This window comes from Athene cunicularia, assembly GCF_003259725.1.
Source record: "Athene cunicularia isolate RWA chromosome 9 unlocalized genomic scaffold, athCun1 chr9_part1, whole genome shotgun sequence".
Classification (NCBI taxonomy): domain Eukaryota; kingdom Metazoa; phylum Chordata; class Aves; order Strigiformes; family Strigidae; genus Athene; species Athene cunicularia.
Window position 1 is genome coordinate 6,599,175 of NW_020799110.1, and position 26,649 is coordinate 6,625,823.

Here is a 26,649-nt window from a genome sequence, read left to right on the forward strand (position 1 = left end):
ATAATGACAACTGCCATATTAATATACTACTTAGACAGTGATGGAACTTTTCCAGAAAGTTATAGAAACTGAACTCTTTCATCTATAATAATCTTTTTCTCCCAGAAGGCCATTTGAAATCACAGGGCAGTCATCTGCTACAGTTCATTTCAGTGCAAATGTTGGAACAGGCAAAATTGCATCCAAAACTATGGAGCAAAGTGTAAGAAAATGATACCACTGGTACTTGTACAAGTGTTATCCCACTTCTTCAATGTCCTCTAGTACAGACAGAGAAATATAGTACTATAACAAAACACATCCAAAGCCCCACAACAGATAGGTCATTAGCTGCCCTCCTCTATAATAATTTCACTTATATTGAATTTCAGATATCCTGATCCATCTCTAAGGTGAGGATGCTCCAGTTTTATCACTTAAAAATGAAGCAAGATTTATCTGTATTAGATTTACAGACAGACTTTCTGAATGAGCATGTGCACTGACAACAGCTATGCTGAGATCTGAACTGGAGATTTTTCGAGTCCATCTTTCAGCAGGATGACTTTTTAAGCACTTCCTTTACTGCTGAATACCACAAAGGCTCAGACAATCTATTGATGACGAAGGTCAGCACCTTCTTAGCAGCCCATAAAGTGAGTCTCTCACAATCAGGTTTCAGACTTTTTAAGATTCTAGCCATTTCTTTAGGCAATGAAGCAACCTAGTTCTTTTATCTTGCTATTTTTATTGTTTGAAAGCCTGAGTCACATCTGATCTTTTTTATTTTTAGTTTTCTTTTGGGGAAAAAAACCCAAACCCTTAATGTATCTTTTTTTTTTTTTTTGTTCAGTACTCTTATTTCTTTGTGATAGACATAAGTAATGGCTCATTCAGTGCAAATTCAGGACTCCTTACATTTTTCTTGCTGTGATAAGGGCACACTTGCCATTATTACAGCTGCATTGTCCACATTGCTGCAGTAAAGGTTTTGTCAGCACTTCCACTTTAAACATTATTTTCATTCACTGTATTTAACCTGTTTATAAAAATAATAATAATAATAATAAATTGGGCTCGGGGCTGAAATTTGGCAAAGGTAATTGTAGTTTTTGTAGTAGTTTGCAGGGATTTAACCATATTATCCTAATTGCTCTTTGAGGCTGAAATTCACATATTAATTGTTTATGTGGTGCTGAGTACAACAAAGCACTAATCTCATTAGGCTATAGACATAAAAGAAATATTAAACTGTATTAATAATTACTGTTCACAGCTATCAGATAGCTAGTTCACTAGGCACTCATGAAAAGACAGTAAGCTTAGGCTTACTGTTCTTCAAAGTAACACAACTCTAATTCTATTACTCACAATAGCTTATGGAAGTTAACTAAAATTGAAAGTAAATGTGACAGAAACAGATGTAAAAAACAAATCCTGGTTAAAATGACATGTCTTTAAGGATAATGTACAAAAAGAAATAGAAAATACAATTAAAATAATCAAGAGAAGTTTTTACAAGATATGTTAATAATGTGGTTGTCATTCCCTTCTTGAACAGTGCTTAAACGCTGGAAAGAAAGGATGGCATGAAGATCACTATCATGTGTGCAGAAATCCAGGAGTCTTCTATGAAATAGTTGGGCATTGACTGAGCAAAAAAGGAAAATAGATCTCTATTCTTGCCAGCTTTGGATAGCCTTGAATAGTAATGGGTCCTGCTTCCTCTGCCTCCTGAATCTTTTCCCCTTTTCACTCTTTGTCTGTCTTATTCCTGCTTGTTCTGCTTTAAGTAAGGATATAGACAGCCATGGTCCTGTAGAGCTAGCTTGAGTGATTTAAGAGGCTGCTTCTCCCAGCTGGTCAATACTACTCTTCTCTTCTACTGCTGCAACTCCTAGTACGTTTCTGTGCAAATTAAAACAGCTTAGGGTAAACAGATTCACAAAATTACCCGGGCTGTGAGCTAATCCATTTCATTAGGCACTGAAACAGGCTGGAAATACATGCCATGAGCTAGGAGTACCCAATACGTCAGCCATGGGAGAGGGGAAAAAGACAGGTGGGTAGGCAGAGCTGGGAAATTTCTGCTCTTTCTGTCTTCTCCAGAGAGAGCCCATCATATGTATTTCTTTGGTTTGTTCCCTTAGCCAAGACTGAATGCTTTGGCACATGGCTGCCAGTCTAGAATCAGCATTAAGGCAATTTTTTTAAGCTTTACAGCAGCATCTTAAAAGGTTACAATGCCCACTGAAATGGGTGAGACAATCTCACAAGGCAGCTAAAGCAAAGTTCTTAGTATTTTCTATTTTTTTGGGGCTTCATCCCCTCCCTTTATTTTAAAACTTTATATTATTGAGTATGGCAGTATATCTCGAGACAGTGAGGCAAAGCAAACAGAAAAGAAGCATCCGTAATCACAGCCTGGAAGAAGGAAAAGGAAGATTCGGTACATAGTGAAGGCTCAGTATATGTGGTTGGTAACTAGTGTGACCAAGGAAAAAGGAAGAGAGAGAAACGGAGGCTGTTTTCTGCGTATGTTTTTTAGGCACTGTGTAACTGTCTTCCTTACACTCCCTCCTAGTGAAATACTTCCTCTAGAAGTGTGGGAGAAAAATACTGAGAGACAAAAGAGACAGCAGGGAAAGCATTTCAGCTCTGCGTAATGATGTCATCCTATTAGCACAAAGCCCCGCATTGTCAATTAGGAAAAAAAGGTCAACACTGTGTCTGACAGGGATGTGAAGCCTGGCCAGCCTTCCTCGACTGGATTCAGCAGCTCAGCCCTGCGGGAGCAGAGCGGTTCATTTTCATAGCTAAAGTGCCACTGAGAGGAGAGAGGGAGAGAAAACGGAAATTTTAAAATGGTAAAGGTTTCTACAGCAGGATCCTGAAAAGTGGAGTTGTGAGAACAAATAATTCCTCTGTGTGAGGAACAAGGATGTATGTGTGTGCCTAAGGTATAAACAGACCAGCGAGCTTAGGGTAATCCCTAAATGAAAAGGAATGCAAAGATTGGTCCTACAACTGAGACGTTGTGCTGAAGAAGCTTGAGATTTTTTTTTGTTTTGGTACTGCAATATTTCCTAATTCTGTTGGGAAGACAAGAAAGCAATTTTTGAAGAGATTACAAAGCAAACGTCCAAGTGTCCTACTTGCTCTCATTCTGAAGGAGATGAAGAACTATTGATTTTCTGAAAAGATTGCTTTGAAATGGTGGGAGCTGAGTACTTGTAAAGAACGAGTGCAGAGGGGCAAAGTTTGGTTTAGGAGGGTTGCTGCAGACTGTGCTGTGGGCTTGATTAGATCTGCCAACATGCTATTAAGAGGTCTGCATCTCAGAACTGCTCTGGGCAGCCCTGCCTCCAGGATAAGGCAGGAATTCAATGAGAGCTCGCAGTACTAAGAGCGCTCTCTTTCACTTCACAAAATAATCACATTGCTACAGCACCAGGCCCTAGGAAAGCCCAGACCTGAAGGAGACGTTAGCAGACCTGTAACGACTTCCATTACCTATAGTGCAGTACACAAAACATATCAGCCATCAGATCCAAAGCAAGGAAGGTGCCTGACACCTTGCGGGGCACTTAGATCAAACACAGCAAGAGAGATGTGGCTGAGGATACGGATCCTTGTCTTGCTCTAGCTATACCACCCAGACAGGTTACCAGGATGGAACACAACTCTACTTGCTGTTCCTCACCCCAGGACAGGTGTCCCCTTACAGTTCCCTCATTTCTGCTCATTAACTCATGTTAATTGAAAAGAGATGTGTGTAAGGTGAGAGCTACCATTGGTGTTTCTGTTCACCAAATGCAAAACTCCACTGATACCTTCTGTGATGTTTTATAAGGTAAAAAATTACCTGCGACATCCAATCTCCCTACTAGGATGACCCCATGTGAACAGACAACGCTTGTAACAATCCTTGCTTTCGGTTACACTATGTAACTAGAATGAAGCTGGGGTGTACAGAAACTTGGCAAATCAGTGCTAGAGCTTTGTAAATCACTAATTTTATTGGGCACTTTGTAAAAAAAAAAATCTTTCTTTGTATGCCTAGTTCTTTGCTCTACTAATAACATAAAAAGACTCCCCTCATCAAAGTCAAACAAAAGGAGCAACAGGGAGAAAAGGAAGGCATGACGATGGGAAGAAGAAAAGTCAGCAAGTAGGGCCCTGAGAAACTAGGAAAGGTTTAAAAAGGCTATTATATCAAGATGCAAAGCGACTTTTAGTGGACTGAGAGGCTATCTTGCTTCTGAATGTCCTTCCACATTGCTCTGCTTCCCCGCAGGGGGAATCTCCCTAGATAGAAGTCATTAACTGGAATTCCTTTTTCTCGTCTTTTATTGTTGTGGCTTTTATTTCTTTGGTGCTGTTGTTCTTTATGACTGTTGTATCTGATTTTCAATGTAAGAGCAATAAATGGAAGAAAAAGTGTAAAAACAGTAGAGTACAATGCGGGGTGAGGGAACAAGGGAGCAAACAGCAGGTGCTGACAAGTCCCTCCTGCTCTTCTTGTAATAAGTATGCTCTTGCAGCAGGGCTCCATGGAGACCACAGCCTAAATGAGAAACAGAAAGTCTTAAAGACCTAGTCCAGACCTTCCATTGGCATAAATTAACACTGATCTGCCCCAAAGATTTTAGCAAGTCTGGAAAGATGGAAGCTGATGAACCTTTTGACTACAAATGTGTTCCTGTGATCAGAAATCCATCTTTGCAAAGACGACCATGCAAACAATTTACTTCTATACCTCAGTAAACAAAAACAAGTTCTGTTTTGCCAAGTTAGCTATGGAATTTCTATGACCCCAGAACTACAGTTTGTCTTGAAGCTTCTGCTCAAGTGACCCTTAAAGGCAGTATTGAGATTCTTCTGCTTGGGTTATGGAGGCTAATAAAGAGTCTGATAACCGGTGGGAGGGCACTGAAGCATTCATGCATATGGAATCATACGCACATCTATAACCTGAGATTTTTCTGATGTCATGAATAGAAATGCAGAATGACTGGTGCTTAATTCTCTCACTTTCAGAGCTGTTTGTAGACTTGGGTATCCCTGCAGTGAGTGATGGTTAAACAGGTTATTTATAAAAAAAACCCCAAACAGGGTGGAAAGGTTTGTTTCCAAACTAACAAGGCTTTTTATTTACTTTCAATAAGATGTCTTTACAATTGCTGTTCATTGAAGGCAAGGACTAACCTGCAACCTAGAGCTGGTTTTATTGAGTAAATTATATCTACAGCAGTGAAACCTGTAGGATGCACAGGAGCAGAAAGAGGGAGAAACTTCTGGTGGCAATAAGACCTGCTGAAATAGCCAAAGCATCATCATCAGGGAGTAATCTGGCTTGGAGTCTGCTTGATTAAAAATAAGAGACAATAATTTTCTTATGGGTCCACAATTCAATTGAATAACTTGATTTGTTATCTAATACTACTTTGTCATACAGAATGATCTGTATGTTGAAAGCTCTGTTCAGGCATAAACTAATTAATTTTCATGGCAGGACCAGTCTTGTGAAGTGCTGTGCTTCTACAATGTAAGAGAAATTGAGGCAGCACAATAACTCACAGGGTGAGGCTGAATTTCCCATTAGATATGTAATTAAATATTATGAGTCCCTCTGGGATGCAGAGATGTTAAGCAGAGATATTAAATGAGTTAGCAATAGCTGTGCATCCGTCCCTCTTTGGCTCCTGATTCAGAGCACAATGGTGACAGCTATCACTGACCCATCCTCTAGACTCCTCTTCATCCCACCGCTATGGCTGCCTTATACTAATGGCATAACTCCAAGGGATTTCATCTTAGATACAGTATCTCTGCAGTAATGCTAGACAGAACGAGACAAAATTCAGGGGTCAGAATATATGATAAAGCATTCAGATAGTTTATACATCCACCTCCTTATTTCACTAGCTGCTTTAGCAAATACCGAAGTTACGCTTATTCCATTTCTCACAATGTGAAATGATGAACTTTAAATATTCCTAGGCAAAAAATGCCTAGGAGGAAAGAAAAAGAGAAAAGTAGAAAGATAAAAAATTTATGTGACACCAGATGAAGCACATATCAGTAATTTGGGGATTATATTAATTAAAGAGATATTTTAATACTTTCCAAAGTCATCATTACAAACACAGAAAATTTAGAGTTAGGGTTTCTGGAGGTTTTTTTAACCTGTGTATTACAATTACACGTTTCACCCTAATTGCTCTGTAATTTGACATGCCAGGCTTTAACAGTGGCAGCTGAAGCAAATCCACTAACAACTGAGAGCTAAAGCATGCACAGATGAGAGCTCCTGACAGGTAGAGCTTCCATTCAGCAACTTTGTACAGGCAATAGAGCTGTAACATAAAAGTTAGCAGGAAAGAAAAGGTTGTGAAAAAGGACTGGCTGAAATAGCTTAGATTAACATTCGAGGCAGTTCTTTTGCTTTGACAGCTTTTAGTTTCTTAGTGTGGCTTCTGGTTTTAATTTCTTCTTTTAGCTTGGTGTCTTCATTTCCCAGTGAAGAAATTCCCTTTTGTGCAATTATTTTAATCTCTGTGAACATTTATTACTCTGTTGCATTATTTTTGTCAATATGAATTTTAACCTTGAAGTACGACAGGAACAGTAGGGAAATTTTTCTTCCTTCCCTTGATGAATAGAAAGGTAGATGGCACGGGCTCCATAGGTACAAATTTCCCATTCGGGATGTGTGAGTGAACCTGGTCTCTCACATGATTATATGCAAAGACACAAATCTGTAAGAGCAGTGACAGCCAATGGAAATCCAGTGGCCATTGTAAGCCACTGAAAAAATAACAAAAAAAAATCTGATCCAGAGGTTGATTCTAACATGGTTTTGTTCATTTTATTAAATGTGTGGTTGGTTCTTGCCTTTATTTCCTATAAACCACACTGGGACTGGAGCCAATGCTGTCACAGACTAATGCTGATTCTGTAGCCCATGCTTTTGTAACCTCTAAGTTATACTACTTTAATGTTTTATTTTATGACCTTCCTGAGAAAATTCTGCAAAGCTCCAATGGATGCAAGATATTGCAACCTGAATATTAACTTGTAATAAGGTGACCGAACATGTTACATCTGTTGAAAGAGAACTATATCGGTTCCTTTTATGTAGTTGATTTTGCCAGGAGAAACTTGGAAGTGATTGGTATGGCTACACCTAGGATGCAAGGATCACGATACGAACTTTGCCATTAGTAGAGATCTTCTGACGTGTTCTCTTAGCTCTGAAATTTAGATTTAAAGAGGAGCAGGGGTTTACAATTGCTGAACACAGGTCATTTTTGGCCAGTAACCAAATCTATTGAATTAACAGGCTATTGTATATTCAGATTTGGGAGGTGAATGATGTTGCTTTGCTGCTTTGGATCATCTGTTATTGTAATCTCCCTGGGAACTCTCCTTCTGCAGGTTTTACAAGGTGGCTATAAGAGACCAAGTGATGTGATTTATTCATGTTGATTTTAAGTTATGTGTAAAACTTTGTTTTTATCTAATATCGACCTGTCAAGGACAAAGGGTCAGTTAACCCCCCAAGACTTGAGGGTTAGGAAATGGGGTGAGGATGGTGGCAAATCCCTTCGGGATTACCAAAATCTGAGTTTACCCAGGACTCAGCACTCTGCTGCTGCAATTCATTCCTGTCACCCTCTGTATGTCATGAAAAGGGAAGCATAAGGACGGGTTCTGGACTTGCACCTTCCTCCAAAACTCTCTGCAAGCCACATGACAAGCACTTTGAGGCAGCAGCCCATGAGTTCAGCTCCTGCCCAGTGCCAGGTCTTTTTAAATCCTGGAAGCACAAAGATGCTCCTGTATACCTGACTGTAAAGTCTCTCTCCTCCTTTTTGATGCTGTTTTCTTCTTGACTGTTACTGTCTTAATGTTGACCAACCCTGAACTGTTCATTTAACCCACCCCCCCCCAGCATTTGCTGCTGCCAGAGCGACTCTGGTTTGCAGAAGACAGTAAATTCCTGGTTTTTCATTTGTAAGGCTAAGTAAAGCCATTAAAGCTTTAACCCTCAGTTATTCCCAGCAAGGCATCATTTCAGAGGATGCTGGAATTGAGCTAATAAGTAAGGGAAAAAAACCCCACCACAACAGAAAGCTAAAGGCAGGGACTTTGAGCAGGGCCTGCTTTGCATCCTGGCTTCTGTGAATTCTTGCTGCAGCTGCTCCTGCAGCTGCATTATTTTCAACATTGCTCCAAGCAGTGCTATGTAATAGCCTCGTTACAGAGGGACTAAAGAGCCCACAGAATCCTAAAATCTTCAGACTTTTTATAAAATTTTCATTCTGAAATACCATATTTAAGCTATTTTTCAATGTTGGAATTTAAATGGGCACAATTAGAGTTGATTTTTGTTTTGTTTTTCAACTGGTAGTTATTACATTGAGCAAGTATTCCTTGTGGTCACGGTCCTGCAAACACACACATGAAGCATCTTAATTTTATAGGAGTGAGTAGTCTCGCAGCGTCGCATAACATTAGACATGCAAACAAGCAGTTACGGGGCTAGGGCTTATATTTATAATGAAGAAATGTGGAATGCAGCAAAACATTTTACATTGAATTTCCTGCGTATTCTTTCAAAACAGCAATGATACGTGCAGTTTCCTCATCGCTGGCCTGCCTTACTATGTCAATCAGTTGGTAAAAGCCTTAATGACTTCGTCAGAGCAAAGATAAACCAATGCAAAACACTTCAAAGGACTCACTTTTACATGTGTCCAGAGATTGCCCATAAAATTTGTCAGTGGTCGCATTTGAACAGTACTACTACAGCATTGCATCTATATTTCCTAAATGGTTTTGCAAGCTTATGTAAGGATATCCTGATATAAATAATAACCTTTTAAGGAGTAGGCACCATAAAGTGAATGTAGCTAATAAAATACTTCATTTATTGATTCTAACTTAATGCATTACAGTATTATAATTCCTGAAAACAGTGCAAGTACAAAACGAGCCGTATGGCCACCCTGCAATACAGCAGACCTCATCGTATGCTGCTTACAACTCAGCTTCTAGAAGGTATGCAGTTAGAGGACATTCTCAGTGTTGTTTTAAAATATTTTTCTCTAGCCCTCATGGCTACAGGAAAAAGCTTGGAAATGTAACTCAAGTATCATGTAAAGGCTCAGGAGATAAAAGGAAAGAAGTCAAAGAATGTCTTTTTTTTAAAAAAAAAAAACACAAAACAACAAATCAAAACATTTTTATCTATTAGATGTTCCCGGTTGCCTGCCTGAGGATGTTTAATGTTTAAGGTTAGCAGTACTGAATGACAGAGGGAGGTTTTTATGGGTTAGGTACTGTAATAAGCAATTTTTTTTTTTTTTTAATTCTAATTATATTATACTTTACATGCATCTTTCTGGTGTGGGCAGGTCATGTGATTTCTGTGCCTCATGGGGCTAATAAGACTTCACTTCTTTTCAGTGCTGCATGGATCAACTTACTAATATTTGTGAAACACAAAGGAATTAGAATGATGAACGTCCTATAAATAAATAAATGTATCTCCATTCATTAGCCAGGAAGGCTCTGTTTTGTTTCAAGAAGTGATTACTGAAAACGCTTTACCATGTATTTTATCATCAAACAAGATGACATTAAGTGGCAATATGTTAAAATTAGTTGCCTTCCATTCTTTTAACTTTACTGGAAAAAAGTTACATTTTCTTTTCAGATTGTATTTCCCCAAGTATAAAACAGATGCATTTGGATAAATAGATTTGGAACATATTATTAAATTAAATGAAGAAAAGGAAACATAATGAAATAAAATCCAAGTATCTGAAAAAAAAAATTCTTTTCACAGGCTTGGAGTGGAAATCTAATGTTCCTTCTCTACTTTATCCTGGTATGGGGATGACAGGTATTCTATCATCTTCCAAAGTACCATCTGAGATGCCACTTCTCATTTGAACAAGAATAGGTGTCCATTCATGAAGAACCAATTTCAAAATCCAGTTAAATGTATTATATGTATTTCTACATCAAGCACATTGTTTGTACTTAGTACATTTATTACTATTATTACAATAAAATTAAATGGTGCCATCTGAGAACAGGTTCCTATTATACTTCTACATATTTGTTGTAAAAGAAATTTTTAAATAGACCAAGAAGAGGAAAGAAGTATCCTTTGCCGTAAAATGGAGATATGGAAATGAGGTACAGCGAAATGAATGCTACTTAGGGACATGCAGGAGACCCATGGCAGATCAGCTTCTCACTTTTGGGGTTCCTGCAGTTGCCTTCCCTAAGTCCCATTTAAAGATGGTACTGAGCCAGCTCAGCACAACGGGACTCGCCTCGGGGGCTCCTGAGGACCATCCCCGTTGGGGAGGCGCTTGGGAAGTGAGGCACTGGCTCAGTCCAAGCCCTCGAGCCTGCTGGAGCACACGAGTAGAAGCACACTGGGGGATAGCATGGCTGTCCCCAAGGCAGCCAGTACTAAATGCTTTACAGCATGCCCCAGTTTAATAACTCCAGCTCAGCTCTTCCTCACCTCCTTGAGAATACTTTCAGCCCAGTATTTTGAAAATGGAAGGAACTGAACCTGTTGGAAGGTGCCTTGTATATAATATCAGAAGAGAAATCTATATCCCCACAACGTTTCTTCTACCACTTGCATCTCAGACCATTGAGTGTAAGCAGAGTTTTCTTCCCACCTTGGACCACTGGAGGAGGTATACTCATGCTCATCAGAACCTGAGCTCCACTGATGTACGTGATAAAAAAAAAAAGTTCTAAAGTAGGTTTAGAAAAGGGTTTAAAGTAAGGTCCTTATTCATTTGTCAAGAGACTAAATTGCTGAAAACACTTAAATCAAAGCAACTTGTTAACCTCACTTTCTAAAGTAATTTTGCAAATGCATCTAAATAATGTAGTCTCTGCTGCTTCTCACCTAGACAAATAAAGCTTGTAACTGCAGGCCTCAAAACAGAGCTGATGAAGGAAGACACACTGAAATTACATTCACAACTTGGAACGCTGAGAAGGTTCAACAAGTATTTCAGAATAGGGTAGGAAATGGCATAAACCTCACAGACGACAGCCCCATCCCAGTGCTAAGCTATCCTCTTAGGTGCTGAGGACTAAAAAATCCCACGATCAGAGGGAGACAGAAGAAACACAAAGCAAAACCAGCATAATTAATCAAGTAACTAAGATACAAGATCTCAAAACAGAACAAATGTGCCATATTGCTAAAAAAAAAAATAAATATGTTGTTCTGCAGATAAATAAATAAATATCCTTTCAAGACAGACTTTTTTGTTCTCAGTAGCTTCAGCCCTATTGCTTCCTCTGCACATTTGCTTCCCCAGGTGCAGCTTAGATATGGCATCTAAATTTCTCTACTTTAGCTACGCAGTTGAGGCGAAACCTAGACGAATGAATCATTGCATCCTATCCACACTCACTGATCTGCTGGCTCAAAAGTGCAGAGCAGAGCAAAACAATTATGGGGAAAAGTGCAGCACGGCTAAAGCAACAAAAGGGGAAAAGAAATAAAATGGAAATGCCTAAAGATTCAGTAAGAGGGGGGAAGCACTGAAGATCTGAGGGAATAGAGAAATAAGGGAAGATGGTAAGAGTGTCAAACATGTATTTGGATGATGAGTAGAACTAATGAAAGTGAGTTTCCTGGGTCTTTATTGCAGGGCTCTCTGGTGTCTAACAGTGGTTAAGAGCTGATCAAAGCTTTCCCTGTGGTTGGAGTATTCAGTGTCTCTCCATCTTCCAAAAGTGAATTTTCCTAGGATCTATTTAGGGGGTTGTTGATGATGCAGTAATTTGGAGATAGGATCCAGGAAGATCCAGATAAAAAATAATTAAGCATTTTTCCTAAAAAAACCCCCCACAAATAAATGCTGTAGTCAGAATGAAATGGGCCTGGAATGAAGATGCAAAATGGAAACAAAATTGAAATAAAAAAGAAGGTCCTTCTTCACCTAAATCCTCAAGGCTGAGTTTTTTTAAACTTAAAAGACTAATGGGAGAGGAAAACACTCTGTATGGAGAGACACTGGAGAGCGGTTGTGACCGCTGCCTAAAAAGATCTGTACTGCCAGACGAATTCCCTGAGTGGAGGTGGCTGAGATGTAAAGAGGTTGGCTTTAGGTGATAGAAAGAAACAAGGAATTTTGGGCAGGTGGGTGAGGAGATGGTTGGAAAAATCCCATTGCGGTCTCTGGAAAGTGCTGGGACTGTAAATTTGGGTAAGGTGAAGAAAATTAAAAGCTGCTCCCTCATTCGTCCCCATCTCACTAAGCATGAAGGTAACAGAGGAGGAGGTATGGGTGTTTCCATTCCCTCACAGGACCCTCCCTGCTACAAGCACTAGAGCTACAGCCAGCTTAGGAAAAGCAAACTACTGATACCCTGTTATTCCTCAAAGGGAAATATTCCACATGTGATAGCCCAGGCCCCACCTAAACCCCTCCTGTGCACGGCATCGAGACAGGCAGCTTGCTTACTTACCAGCCAGGTCTCTGTCTGCTGCTGGCAGTTGCGTTGCCAGGCAGAATGCCTTGGGGTTTGAAAAACAACATTCCAGGTGTTGGAGATCCCACCAGCTGATTTCCCACAATTCCCCATGTCCTAACTGTCTGCTGACCCTGGCATCCCTGCACCTTCACCACCCAGTGTCCTTCCTCATCCCTGGTGTTCCCCACATCCTTACCACCTGATGTTCCCAGCATCTCTGTGTCCCCACCACCCCGTGCTTCCACTCCATCCCCACCCCCTGCCTGCCACCACCCCTTCACCTGCACGGTGAACCCCCAGGGTTGGCCAATGGCTAAAAACCGAGGTGGTGAATCTGTGCTGTAAATGAGTCCTCCCTGGCTAAGTGGCAAGTTCATCCAACCCAACTTGCATTATTTATGATGGGTGGTGGCTCTATATGGGGTAACAAATTTGAAGCTCGCTATAAACTTGGTTGAGGTTACTACTCTATACGTCCTAGCTGGCAATCAAGATCTGATCAATTTTTTTTGGAAACGTTTTAACAATGTGCATGTTAGTATAATAGAAATGTGAAACAAAAAGAGAAGCAAGAATTAATAAAGGTGAAGCAATCAGCAGGCTTATTATAGACACTGTCAGGTTGCTCATATTCTGATTTAAGTTAAAAAAAGAAAAAAAAAAAGGTACTGGTGCAGATGGATTGTTCATGAGATGTATTCAAAGTTGCTAGTCCAAACAGCATAATTTTTAAGGCTAAGCATTCCCTATACAGTAATGTTTGAACCGAATGCTTTTTATGGATGCGATTAGTTCGTGTAGTTGTGTGATTATGCACATGGGATCTGATTCACAGGATTGCTTCTTTCTTCCTTGACAAAGGATAGATGTAAGAAAAGCCTAAAAAGGTTTGTGCTGGTTAAAAATATTCATGAAAAGTAAAACTCCAGGTTTTGAAAAGCTACATAAGGAGAAAAAAAAGGAGTTTTTGGATCTTTTGAAATTTCTACTGTGCAAAGAGTTGTAGTGTTTAAGGCTCGTAAAATAGATTAAGAGTCCAGTGACATACAAGAGTGGATTTTTTTCTCTGCTCTCTGTTTGGCTATATATCAATAGGTCTTCTAGGCGGAAGAAAAGTCTTGCTGACTACATCAAAGATTCCTTACTAGGAACAGACCTTAAAACATAAAAAGTAGGCCTACTTGAAAAATGTTCATCGGGTATTTTTTAGTGGAGATTTTGTTTCTTTCCTAAAAATATGCACCTCTGCAAAAAAAATATTTTTTAAATTATTTTTTATTTTTCTGCAAAATAATCAGGAAAAGAAAGTAGTTCATTTTGATTAAAATTTGACTTGTCTGAGAAACAAGCTGCAGTGGTCTCTGTAACACATAGCCCAAGCAAGGAGCTCAAATTCAATACAAAGGCACGAAGCATTAAGACTATGTCTGTCACGAGACATTGAACCAAAATTCTCAAATCAAAATGCTTTGCTTTTCATCTCTCAAATGGCTTGTCTTAAATACCTCCATGAAAAGCTAGCCAAAGGCAGGCAGGGGAGAGCTTTGAAGAGTGGCTGGGACAAACGGCAAGGTGTTGATTTCCAGCATGGGCAGCCTTTGGATGGGAGCAGTCATGGGCCTTGAGATGATTCATATTGCTGCGACATCCCTCTGGGAGCAGTAGTGAATAGGCATCACATACTCTTGTAGATCTTTTCTGGTCAAAAGCTGGGCTGCTACTTTATTTATCGGAAGTATGTCTTTTATAGTTCTAGGATGACTATGTGGCTCTTTCACCTTTGAAGAGGTGCAACACAGCATTCCTGTGTTCAAAGGTAAATGTGCATATGGCCATTGTTCATTTTGGGAGGTTCTGGAAATAAATCATAAAGGGCCACAGGAGGATTCAGTGCTTTGGGAACTGGAGAGAAGACGTACTGGACAGGGAGGGTCACAGGTGTTTCCTGCCAATCTGTTTGTTTGCTCTTTACGTATAACTTGCAGTTTCTCATTGCTAACTGGGTTAACTTTTGCTAAGCGGTTTCCATGCAGGTTCTTGTCAGCTACAGATCATGCACTAATGGCAGCTTTTGTTGGGACTAGGAGCTATCTGAAAAGCTGCTGTAAGAGGCCTGGTGTTAGGATATTTATTGGAGGTAAATCCCCTCTCTCACTAAGATTAATGAACACGAGCAGCGGCTCGTGCTCAAGACACCATGGACTTATGCAGCTCCCGTTAAATCCTTAGGGAGTCAGTTACCTCTCTGGTAGCTGTGCCCTTCATAAAGCATAGGCTCTTGCATTATTGGTAGATTTGCATGTTCCCATATCCAATAACTCTGATTAAGTGGTGCATTTAGAGCATCTATCATAGCATTAAGAACAGGTTTCTGCCATGCTGTGGTGATGGAGAACATTTTTGACATCCTGGAATTGAATCCCCCTATTCTGAACATACCCTCTGGCTTTGGATACCCCCACTCTTATTTCCTGCAAAACACATTAATTTTGGAGGTCTATTTGTTTTAATGCCTTTAACTGCCTACGTCATTCCCGAGGAAGGATGAAGCTGTGATATGCTGGCCCATGAGTCTAAAACTCATGATAATGCAGGATTGAGGTGAAAATGAGTATCACTAATGCTTGGGCCCATGCCGGGGAACGAGAAGCCTAAGGAAAAAGAGAAACTTCTGTCTCTGGAACTGTTTAAAAAATAATGACAAAAAAGACCAACAGAAAGTTGGAGGAATTTAGTCCTTCATGCAGCGGGGCTCTGCTCCTCCCCTCCCTGCTATTTTTAAACAAATTAGTTTTAATATTACCTAGACATTAATGTTTTAGATTGGGTACTATTCATGCTCCATAACTGCTTTTCATAAATGTTTTAATGGGTCCAGGCCCAATTCCACTGAGGTCAATTAAAAGATTCCAAATAAATCCTTCCTTCCCTTCCTCACATTAGTATGCGGCTTGTAAGAGGGCTGACATTGGTCTGTGCTTTTATCTTAAAAATAATCCAGAAGACGATTTTCCTAGGGGAAGAGCCATCACTATATAATTTGTGGGTGGTACTTAAAGGGATGTTACTCAGGTAAAAATACTTATCTTTAATTTAGGGCCCAATTTTCAGACATGCCGAACACAATTCTACCTGAAGTTAAATATAAGCTTTGGTGGTCAATACCTCTGAAAACCAGAACCATAATTTTTAACATATCTCATTTTGTCTCAGGCTTGTATTGTCCAGACTTAGGTTTAAAGTGGTTTGGGAGTGCATTTCAATGTGTTCTTTCTGCAAATATTTTGCAGCAAAATAAAGTGGTATATTATGATAAAATATGTTCTTTTTTATTTATGTCAACTTCAGGCCTGTGAGTATCTGACTTTAATGAAATTCATTTTTAAATGGACCTCAAACTTTAAATAACTAGAAGCATCTTTCTTCACAAGAAGAATATAGTAGGTCTTTGGTCTGATATGCCATAAAAAAATGGAGGATGAGCTGTAAAATACTTTGGGAAATATTGATTTTTTTTTTTGTTTGTTCATATTATGGATGACTAACTGGATAAATACTACTATGGTTTGGTGCAGAAACCTGAGTTTGTATTTCTGTTGTACCTCTGAACTTACAGGGGCAAATAGTTTACTGAATAAAGCCCTAAGCCTTTGTGTTATAGGTGCCTAAGTCTCTGAACTCCAAAGGCCTAGCTTTAACCATAATTACTTTGAGAATACCCCTTTAATGCTCTTTAAATGCAATTTTTAAAGTTCTTTTTTGGCATACTTTAACTGCAGAGTTTCACATTTGTCTAGGATGTTTTAAGAAATTGGAAATTATTTCTGGTATTTGAAACCAAGCTTGAAATTCTGCTGAAAACACAGTTCTTGCAGAGACTTTTCAGCTGAATTAATTACAATACAATCAAGCTGTGGCAAGTGGGACAAGAAACATCTGGTGATAACCTTGGCCGATCTTACTGTAGATTGCATTCATGAGTCTGAATAGTTTTCAGTTTATGTACTTGGGATGGCTTTGTCCATCTTGACAAAAAAAATCCCATCTTAGGTCAAGGACTCTGGAATCGTTAGCTTTCAGTGAGAAATTACTTGTGAACTCATTATACGTTTATTGTCTAAGGCTCCTAGTAATAGGAAATCTGTTTTGTACATCAGAAAGGTAGATCATTAGCTTTGTATATTCCAGCTCAAACTATTAGAAACACATCTTCCTTCAAGAAGAGAACTTGAAACAATTCAACAACAACAAAAAAAGAAGTCAAGCTGTGCTATTCTTTTCATTGTCTTCTAGTTATATTATCTGTGTATGCATATATGTACTGAGGAAATTTAATGGCTAAATAGCTTCAAGATAACTCTAGATTTTTAAAAGGAAATAGAAAATCATGACTCTGTGAAGCTGAACAAACCATACAGCACTGGGAAGAAATCCATATATGCCCAATACAGAGCTATATTGCATTTTTTAAATTGTCAGCTGCCGTGTGCATAAAGGAAATGTCACCCCTGCAATCTAGTAGCAATCTCAGTCCACTCTGATGAGGAGTAAAGGGTGGGGAAAGATGCAGGGCAAACGAAAGCCCTGCTGCTTTAGATGTTTATGTCTTCTGAGTGCCAAAATACTTCTGGTGTTTCAGATTTTATAAACATAGCTCTCAGATTTAGATTATCTGAAAATTGAAAACAAAGACAGAGTAATCATGCACATAAACATACTAAATCCCATTGAACTTTCTAATAAAATAAAGAATCCTGAACTTGGAAGAAATACTTTCAGTTCCTACAGTCTCTTGGACAATAAGGGGCAGCTTCATCGTACTGGTCTCTTTTTCTGCAGCTGAACCCTTGCGTCCACTTCTCCTGCGGTATGAAACCATCCTGACTTGGGCAGATTCCAGCTGCAGCATCGACAGGCACTTTACAAAGCAGCAGTCCCGTGGAATGGGTCCGTCTGAGACTATCTCTGGTCTCTCTGCTTCCTTGTGCATGGCAGGTTTACAACACAGTGAAATTATTCCACGGTGGTAGGAGCCCAGCTTTGGCCTCCCCATGTCAGCTTAGTCCCCGTGCTCTGCTGCACAAGTCAGTGCAGAATTGATTCACTGCCGGTGTGGTTTTACAGCTTACTTGCTGCACTTCTCTTTCTTCCCTGGCACCAGCTGGGGTTCTGCAGAGGCACCAGTTTGGATGGAATAGGTTCTAAAAGACTACAACAAATATTACTACCTGTTTGCAATAGGTGGCACACGTAACATTCTTTGTGCTTTCTAGAGGCAACTGGAAGGGAAGTGATCTTGGCTTTGTATGGGAAATCTATACAAATATTGTCTGTTGCCAGAGAATTCTTTTTTCTTAGATCTTCAAGTCTTAACGTGTCTGCATAACCAGATTTATGCCACTCTGCCACTGTATTTATTGTAAATTGTAGGAGTTTTGCTTAGTTGCAGGTAGCTACAGGGTTTTAACCATCTGTAGAATTTGATCACTGAGGCGCTGTTTAAATAAGGAAAAAAAGTCTATAAAATCCTTTTGACCTTCACGGTATCCACAAATACAGCAAACTTGTTTTACATTAGATTTCAGAGATACCCAGGGCATATACATTTTAAATTATGCAGTCAGTCAGGAGAAAACTGGTGTTCCCTGCATATCAGATCAACCAGACACGTATTAAGCAGCTCCTGAACCTATAAAGAAATATTTCTGTTCTACTTAATAAATGTGGGCCTGATTCTCTTACTTTCACTGGTGTAATTTCATTGACTACCGTGAAACTACAGCTGCATCATGTCTATGAAAATGATAAAGCCAGCACTTCTGTTGATCACAGTATGTAGCCTAGAGATATGAGGGAGACTTTACTTAAAAGTCTCATGCTAGTTACATTAAATCTTGGTGCAAAACTGAAAGTTAACATTTTAAGAAATGTGTATTATAAATAGTTTATGAAGAACATTTTTTTTTCTTTTTTTGTTTAGGCTACTGGTATTCAACACTTCATATGATTTGTGAGATTCAACATAAAATTCACAAACATGGTGTTAATTTTTCCCTGGGGATTTTATGTATTTATGTATATGCAGCCTGCTTTCTTTAGCTATGTTTGAAAGCTATTTCACAGTACAATGAGGTCCTAATTTTTACAGCCAATCAAAGCTGTGCCTTGCATGTAATCAACTGTTTGCTTATATAGCAGAACAAAGCAACGCCCTATGAAAAATTGTTGTATTTATTTTTTAATATAGTACTCAGAATATTAGGTATATGAATCACATAAACCAGAATCTAATTAAATTATCAGTTCCCACAGCAAGTTCTGCATCTTCTACAAATACATCTGAAATGGTATTAAACATATCCCTGCTTATGAATTCCCCAAGCTAAAGCTTTTGATGTTGCTTGCTAAATTCTTAGCAGAAATTGTAAAAATCTGAATACTAACAGGGCAACTGAAACCACCCTGTTGCTTAAACAACAGTATTTTTCAGTGATAAATTCTGACTCTCAAAGCCGTGCTCCTCTTTGACTACCAACAGGTATCTGCAAACATGGCAGGCTTTTCTGCTCTTACTGAGCTCATGTCTGGCACAAAAATGTGCAGCCAACAGGGAACAAACTAACCAAAACCCCATCCAGATTTTTATGTGTGTTTGTCAGCCTGCATTTTTTTTCCCCTAGGCCAGTGGAATTCAGTGTTAAAAAGGTGTGTTTGGCAACTGAAGAGCTTGTTCTCCAATGCCAGTAATCACAGCTGGACGTGTAACAGGTATCTCGCACAACGCCTCGTCCAGGCTGCTGCCTAGCAAAGGCGACACAGCCTCCTGCCCTGCGGCTCTGAGCTAGTAGACAGTGCGTCCGCTTGGACTTTCCTCCTGGAGCCCACCAGCCGTGCAGGAGAACTTAATGCATTCAAACAAATCTACCCATCTGGTACTATCCCAGCATTGATTTTTAAGTCTAAATGGAGAGGAAAATGTCTCTGAACCAACTGTTTCCTTGTTTTCCTCCTGCTCACAGCTAAATACAACAGTTTTCCTATCTGGTTTAGGTCTACTGTTCAGGTTTGGAATTTGCTTCCCTTTGTAGTGTGAGCCAATGTCAGGAGAGGACAGCTGCAGGAGAAAAGAAGGAATTCTTCATGCATTTCAAATTCTTGAAGTCATTCCCTTTGTATACAGATAAAATTTCGGTACAGAAAGTACATTCCAGTCATAGATATAACCCGAACATAAAACCTGGTGAGTAACAGCAGGAAATATCTCTCAGATAGACATTTAACTGCTGGTCATGCCTGTACAATAAATGATGCTGAGGCTCAGTATCCCATGGACACACTTAAAAGAGACTTCATTTATAAAAATAGTTGCCTTACAAAGTACAGCATATAAGCGTTACCTGTCTTGTTGACCAAAAATTGCATAAATATTTAGAGTGTTCTCTCCTTCCATTCATCTTAATACAGCAAAAATTAAGCCGCTAGTTAAGAAACTATCTGCCTTAATACGGCATTTACATGTATCAAGGAACTATGTACTTGCACACACAGGCTATGAGCAGCTCACAAACACTGTGGGAGATAAAGTGATAAAGGTGAGAACCTGAAGCCAAGCTGATTGAGGCTGTGTTCAAGTCCTCGTAAATAATACCGGCATACTTAATTACTCATGTTTAGCCAAGCAACGGTAGTTCCGCAAGTAATGGTAATTTGATTGTTCATGATCACTCATGATCATCTGAACATACCTTCAAAGAGCCTTATCTTGCTGCAAAGATAATTTGGGTTGGAATTCAAGGGCTGCCCTGAATAATATTCTGTCTGCTGGCGAAACTTTGAATATGAGTATGCTGATGCTGTTAATTTGATTTGGCTGGTTCCTCAGAGGGTGTGAACTAAAGCTGAACTTACTATTACTCATCAGTGGCTAACACAAGCACTTTACAACAAATAGACTAGCTCCATTTGAGTACATTTCAGGGATTTCCTTTGTGTATTCAGAAAGGACAGGCAAATTATTTCAAAATTAAATGTGTAGAATGACCCAGTTTATTGCAGCTTAAATAACTGTGGAACACATCTTTGAGAAATCCCATATCCATAGAAAAATACATTACCTTCCAGGGTGTAATAATGCTGAAGGGCTGGCTATTTTTCCTAAGCTAGGCTAATTCAAGAGAAGTAAAGCAAGTGCAGCTCACTTGTTCTCTCTGTAGTATAACATAGCCTCATCTGCCTGTGGTCACACAAAAAGTCTGTGATGGGGCATGAAAGTAAATCTGTAGCTTAGTCCCTCTGTAGCATCCTAACCACTGAAAAAGAGAAGCCAGTCAAAAAACAGAGTAGAGAAAGCAAGTAGAGAAAAAAGGAACTTCCTCCCTAGTTATCTCCTTACTTTATATTTTTATGTCTTTTATGTTTTGAAGTCCTTGTAAAAATTTTTCCTTGTAGCCTAGTTATCTTCAACACAAAATAATCTGATATCCCACTTATCTGCAATTTTAGAAGGTTTCATGCACCACATTCATATCTAGCAATTGTTAGAATGAAGACTTTATCACTTGCCAACATGTCGTGGTTTAACCTGGCAGGCAGCTAAACACCACACAGCCACTCGCTCACTCCCTCCCAGTGGGACGGGGGAGAGAACTGGGAAAAAAGTAATCCTCGTGGGCTGAGCTGAAGATGGTTTGATAGGACAGAGAAGGAAGGGAAAAATAATAATGACAACAGAATATACAAAACAAGTGATGCACAATGCAGTTGCTCACCACCTGCGGACCGATGCCCCGCCAGTCCTTGAGTAGCAATTGCCCCCCCCCGGCCAACTGCCCCCAGTTTATACACTAAGAATGACGTCATATGGTGTGGGGAATCCCTTTGGCCAGTTTGGGTCAGCTGTCCTGCCTGTGTCCCCTCCCAGCTTCTTGTGCACCCCAGCCTCCTCGCTGGCAGCACGGTGTGAGAAGCTGAAAAGTCCTTGACTTAGTGTAAGCACTGCTCAGCAACAACTAAAACACCAGTGTGTTATCAATGTTATTCTCATTCTAAATCCAAAACACAGCACTATACCAGCTACTAGGAAGAAAATTAACTCTATCCCAGCCGAAACCAGGACACAATATTTGTTCATTCAGAATGCAACAGAAAGTAATCTTAGCTCCAAGAGTTTTTAAAAATATTTTCCATAGAACTTAACGCCTGAAATACTTGAAATAAAGTTCAGTATAATTAATATAGTAAAAGTCTCAGTCACCAAAAGGAAATTGCAGGATGTGGGTGTCATGCTGCTACCTGTTGCCTAGCAATGTTGCATACGTGTGGCACAAGATTGATAGGTATCACCCACTCAGATCGCTGGATTCAGACCTTCACCACCCAGTTTTCAGTTGGAAAAACTGCCAAGAATCAAAGAGAGAAATAACAGATGGGAAGAGAAGCATCCCAGTGTAACTTCATCTCAGTGTCCGGCACCATACTACCCAGAAGATCAGGGATGTTAAATTTTATTGAGTCTGTTCTTCCAAAGGTCTATGTAAATATATACATGCGTATAAATATATATATCAAAGAAAACTTGCTTCCTAGCCAGGTAAATCTGGGTCGTGCAAGTTGAGGTAATGAGATCCTGAAATTAAAATGGCAAATCAGTTTCATAATTTTTAGTGACTCACACTGCATTACCTTTAAGTAGGATGAACAGAAAATTCTCTGATATTATAGATAATTATAATGTTATTATAGCATTCCTGATAGCAAATGCTAAAGTTAAGATGCAACACAGCATTTTAAGCAACTCATACCTTCTCAAAATATACTTTTTGCTAAAATTTTCCATGATCCACTTGGCTTCAAAGTCAGCTTTTTCTGAGAAATCTTTCTATGGAATTAGTTCTGCCATTTTTGAACCGAGTCGAGGAGCCTCCATATGTTCTATTTTAAATTCTGGACTTGCATAATTCCAAAAAAATGACTAAAGATAGAAGCCTCAGACCTGACAGGTTTTATAATTCTCATTAGAGGAAGAAAATAATCTTGGTTTGAAGAAAATTAATTAAGTGTTTAAAAATAATTGCATCCAAAACAATTTCCTTCACAAGGGCAGTCTGAAGATTTTTTTTCAGGTCGAAATGGTTTTAACTACTGTTATATAAGAAGGCGTGCTCTCAACTGTTTAAAGTTGCTACATTTGAGGAAAGCCTTATTTGTTTAGCACCATCCATTAATAAGGATTCATTAAAATAATACAAAGCACCAGAAAAATCTAATTATAAAAAGACCAAACAATCAATCCAATAGAGCATGAACTGAACAGCCATCTGTTGAACAGTCCCATTTGCAAAGAATTCAACATCCATCTTAGTCGTGGAAAACAGAGGAACTAACTACACAAAAGCCAAGAAAGGCACAGTAAATAATAATGGGTAAGACAAGGAAAATAAATGGGAATTACAGTTGATCCTCATGTCCATGAAAGGTGCGGATTGCTTTGTTGTTTAGGAACAGAACAGTGGACCGTTGATGGATGTGGAAGAGAATGGTGGTACCAGCCCAGATGAAAAAAAATTCACTGGAGAGGAGGGCTAAGGGATGCGATGGCATGCAGCATATAGGGCTCCAGCCATCAGCAAGCTCCTCCGGAGCCCGCAGTGTCACAGCTGCACGAGTTCAGCGCTAATCCTGCGCTTGGTGCCTCCATTACATGCTTGTACAATCTACCTGCTCTGCAGCTCATTTTAAGGTGGAAAGACTTCCCCAATGACAGGAAACGGCTTTTTGTGTTCACAGGGGTATCTTAATTAATTGCATTATCTTTTTGCTGATGTTTGGTGCTGTTCAAAACACTTAGATAAGATTTTTCAGAAGTATCAAATGTCGTGGAAACTACAAGTCTCAGTAAAGCACTCTGCAGCCTCCCAGTCAGTTCCTGAACCACCCACACAGCAGTTGCTGCTCACTACAGCCAACTCCCACACTGAGTTTGGGACTTGGGGTCTCTTACATAGAGCCTACGACCCAAGCAAGGCAGGTGCATGAGAAGGTATTTAGAGCTAATTAACAGAAAATGCTAAAAGCAGAGGCATTTCAGCCTCCCACCCTTCATCAAGGTTGGGCACCTGAGCCAGCTGGGGTGGTGGACTGGCAGCTCTCCTTGTGAGGATCAGAAGCCCAGCCCTGCTGCTGCAGGTAGGTACCTACTCTGTGGTTTTGAGAGAAATGAATAGATGTCTCTTTATTTGCTTTTAAAATGTAACAGAGAACACAGTCATAGGGTTATTCCTTTTTATGTAATCTTCTAGAGGTAGAGCGGCTGAAAAATGAAAGATTTCAGCTTGCACAGGTCCTGAGTGGTTCAAAATGGTATCTTTCAGCATGTGTTTCTGACTCCCAGGGAAAATGAGGAGGGTCTGTCCTCTTTGAGATGCACAAGCTTTGTGGCAGGGAGTGAAAACTCATGGGCTTGCAGTGGAGAGCATGCAGGAGAGTTTAGGAAGCCAGAAAGGAAGATGTGGCATTGTGTTCCTCACCTTATTTTTAGCTAATGATGGTGTAATGCAAAATGTTTTCAACAGTCTTGAGAGTGGTTTTAAAAACAGTAAAACACAGAAATACAAAACTGTGAGAAAGAGGGCTTGGGGCTCTAATGAGAGGATTTTGCTGACTTTTTTGTACTGTTTCTTGACCTCAACATGACATTTGTCTCTTTTTTTATTTCACTTATATGCATCTTCTGGGTAGCTGATAATACAAAATGATGGCTTTTTTTCCATGTGACAAAGGAGAAAGTATTTATTTTCATTTATAGCTAAGGGAGCAAGGCAGGAAGCCCAGTCTTCCCACAGCAGTGTGTGCATCCTGAGAAAGAGGTGAGCTGGGAGGCTCTGGAAGAGTGTGTGCAGTTACTCTTAGTCTTCTTGTGGGTCTTCTAGTACTACTAGGCTGAATTCCAGTTTGGCATTTATATTCCACTCAAATGTTGTGATAGCATTTACTTTGAAAAGAGCCAAAAAAAAGTAATGGACCAGTTTGATCTTGCTTAAGCCTATTTAAAGATACACACCTTTCCAGCTCGAGGAATGTAACATTCTAGCTCCGTTCTGACTATAAGGAGTCTTTTCTCAACTAAGAGGGTGGAAGGGTGCCAATAGCAGCCCTATTATTTGGCAGGCAGGAGGTAACCTTACAGTAAACAGCTGTCAACTTCACAGTCTAGCTGAATTTTAATGGCTCAAAGACTAGAGAGAGTTACGATTTTGCCTCAACCCTTGGGGTCTGGGCTCAATTACTCAGGACTACATTTAAGCTATCATGTTAGGGTCATATGACTTGTCTATATAAATTCCTCAAATGTGCCATTAAAATGTCAGTTCTTAACTTAGCTAGAACTATAAACCACTTCAGCACAGTTTAAAGCTCTTATCTAGTATAAAACAACCAAACCAGACTAAAAGGGATATTGTGTGGTTGGTGGCACTGTAACCGTGAGCAGGTGTATGCTATTGCTCCCCATCATTTTGGGTTGGTCTTGTTCTGCATGCAATGCAAAATGAGGCTTAGCCCAGGTAAAGCAATGGCATTTTTGGCTAGGAAACTTAGAGAATTTGGCCTTCTAACTTCAGTCTGTCGGTGCAATCCCTTTCCTCATTCTTGGGTGTCCATCAAAATAAGAAAAGGATTCTCAGACACTCAAAATATGGACAACTACTTTAAAAGGTCCCTCGGTTTGAAGAGAAATACTTTTTGTGAGTATTAGCAGTCTCAGAATGTTATAGGGACTGGAAAGCAGAAAGGACCAGAAGTTTTAAGTCAGGCCAGGGGCAAGCACAAGTTTGAATCACAACTTGGAAAAGGAAAAAAAAAAAACCAAACAAAACAACAAAAGAACATCCCCACCGTTTGGAGATAACTGTGCTGAAGCAGTGATTTATGACCATTTGTTAGGCATGAAAGAAAGAACATTTAAATCTGTACTGTAATTCTGCACTAAGGCAAGTACCTTTGGTTGCTGCTGTGGACTAGGCACATGCACTTACCTATATGTCAGTGACAGCAGACAATTAAAGCAGTAATTTAATTGGGGATTCTGGAGCAAAGAGTGTTGGGATGAATATTGATACCTTAATGAAGGATCAAGCTGTGGTAATGGGTCCTGGTGGTAATGTGCAGTGTGATGAGCTAGGGTTTTGATTTGAGGAAAGTTATAGAGATGCAAAACTGTGAGTCAGTGAAAAACTATAAATTACAGGTGAATCAGAGTCAGGCATATTTGCCTGCACCTGGTATGCCTCATGAATATACACCTGCCTGATACTGGTATTTTTTCCTTACAGATTTGAGTAAGGCTGTGCATTTTCTAACAGTGCGGCTGCATACCAAAGCACTGTCTGTTACGGAAGGCGAGGGCAAATATACTCTGCTGTACTTATGTTTTAAGCTGTAATCTTTATATTATTCTGTTACTCCTACTCCATAGGAGTCAGAAATCCTGCAGTACTTCTCAAAAAAAAAAATTATACTGCAGTGCTGATGAGTGTATCTTCAAAATGGACGTTGATTGGAAGATAAACTTGTGCCCTGCAGAGAAGATAAAATGTAGATTTATTGAAGCAAACAACAACAAAAAGCTGTGTATTGGATTTTGAGTCCCTTTTTTTATATTTTAGGGTCTATAAAATCAGGTGCCTTGCCCTTTATATTGCAAGTCAAGCAGGAACAATGGTTGAAAGTTTTCTTGATCACACATCTTTTACGTCCCCTGTAATCAAGCATATAACAAATTCCAGAGTGATTGAAGAGAAATACCATATTTCTTTGCTAAAAACAAAGCAGGGAGATAAAATTGCTCCTAATGCCTTATCAATAACAGTTTTCTTTTGATATCAGTGGAAGTTCATTTTCTTGGTACCTCACCAAAGGCATGGAGGCACTTTCAGTACGCTCGAGTTTATTTCCAAAGACTTGTGTCTCTTCACTTAAGACTGGATTTATTGCTTCTGCAAGAATGCAGGTAAAACAGGCTTTATGCTGAAGAAAAAGGGAAAGTAGGAGGATTGGGCAGAGGTGCCCACAGAAAGAATACAGAGCAACTCCTCCATATCCACTCCTCAGTCCCCTGGCTGAAAGCAGAAGCTATTATGGCTG

At 39.6% G+C, this 26,649-nt stretch overlaps 1 protein-coding gene across 1 annotated transcript in view; it reads right to left on the reverse strand.

Annotated features, from left to right (window-relative positions):
• Nucleotides 1-12,887, reverse strand: part of SPATA16 (spermatogenesis associated 16) — a 97,690-nt gene extending 84,803 nt beyond the window's left edge. Inside the window, 3 exon segments of the mRNA XM_026854959.1 lie at nt 10,323-10,326; nt 12,509-12,584; nt 12,587-12,887. Coding sequence (XP_026710760.1) covers nt 10,323-10,326; nt 12,509-12,584; nt 12,587-12,887 — 381 coding nt within the window.
• Between the last annotated feature and the right edge of the window lie 13,762 nt (nt 12,888-26,649).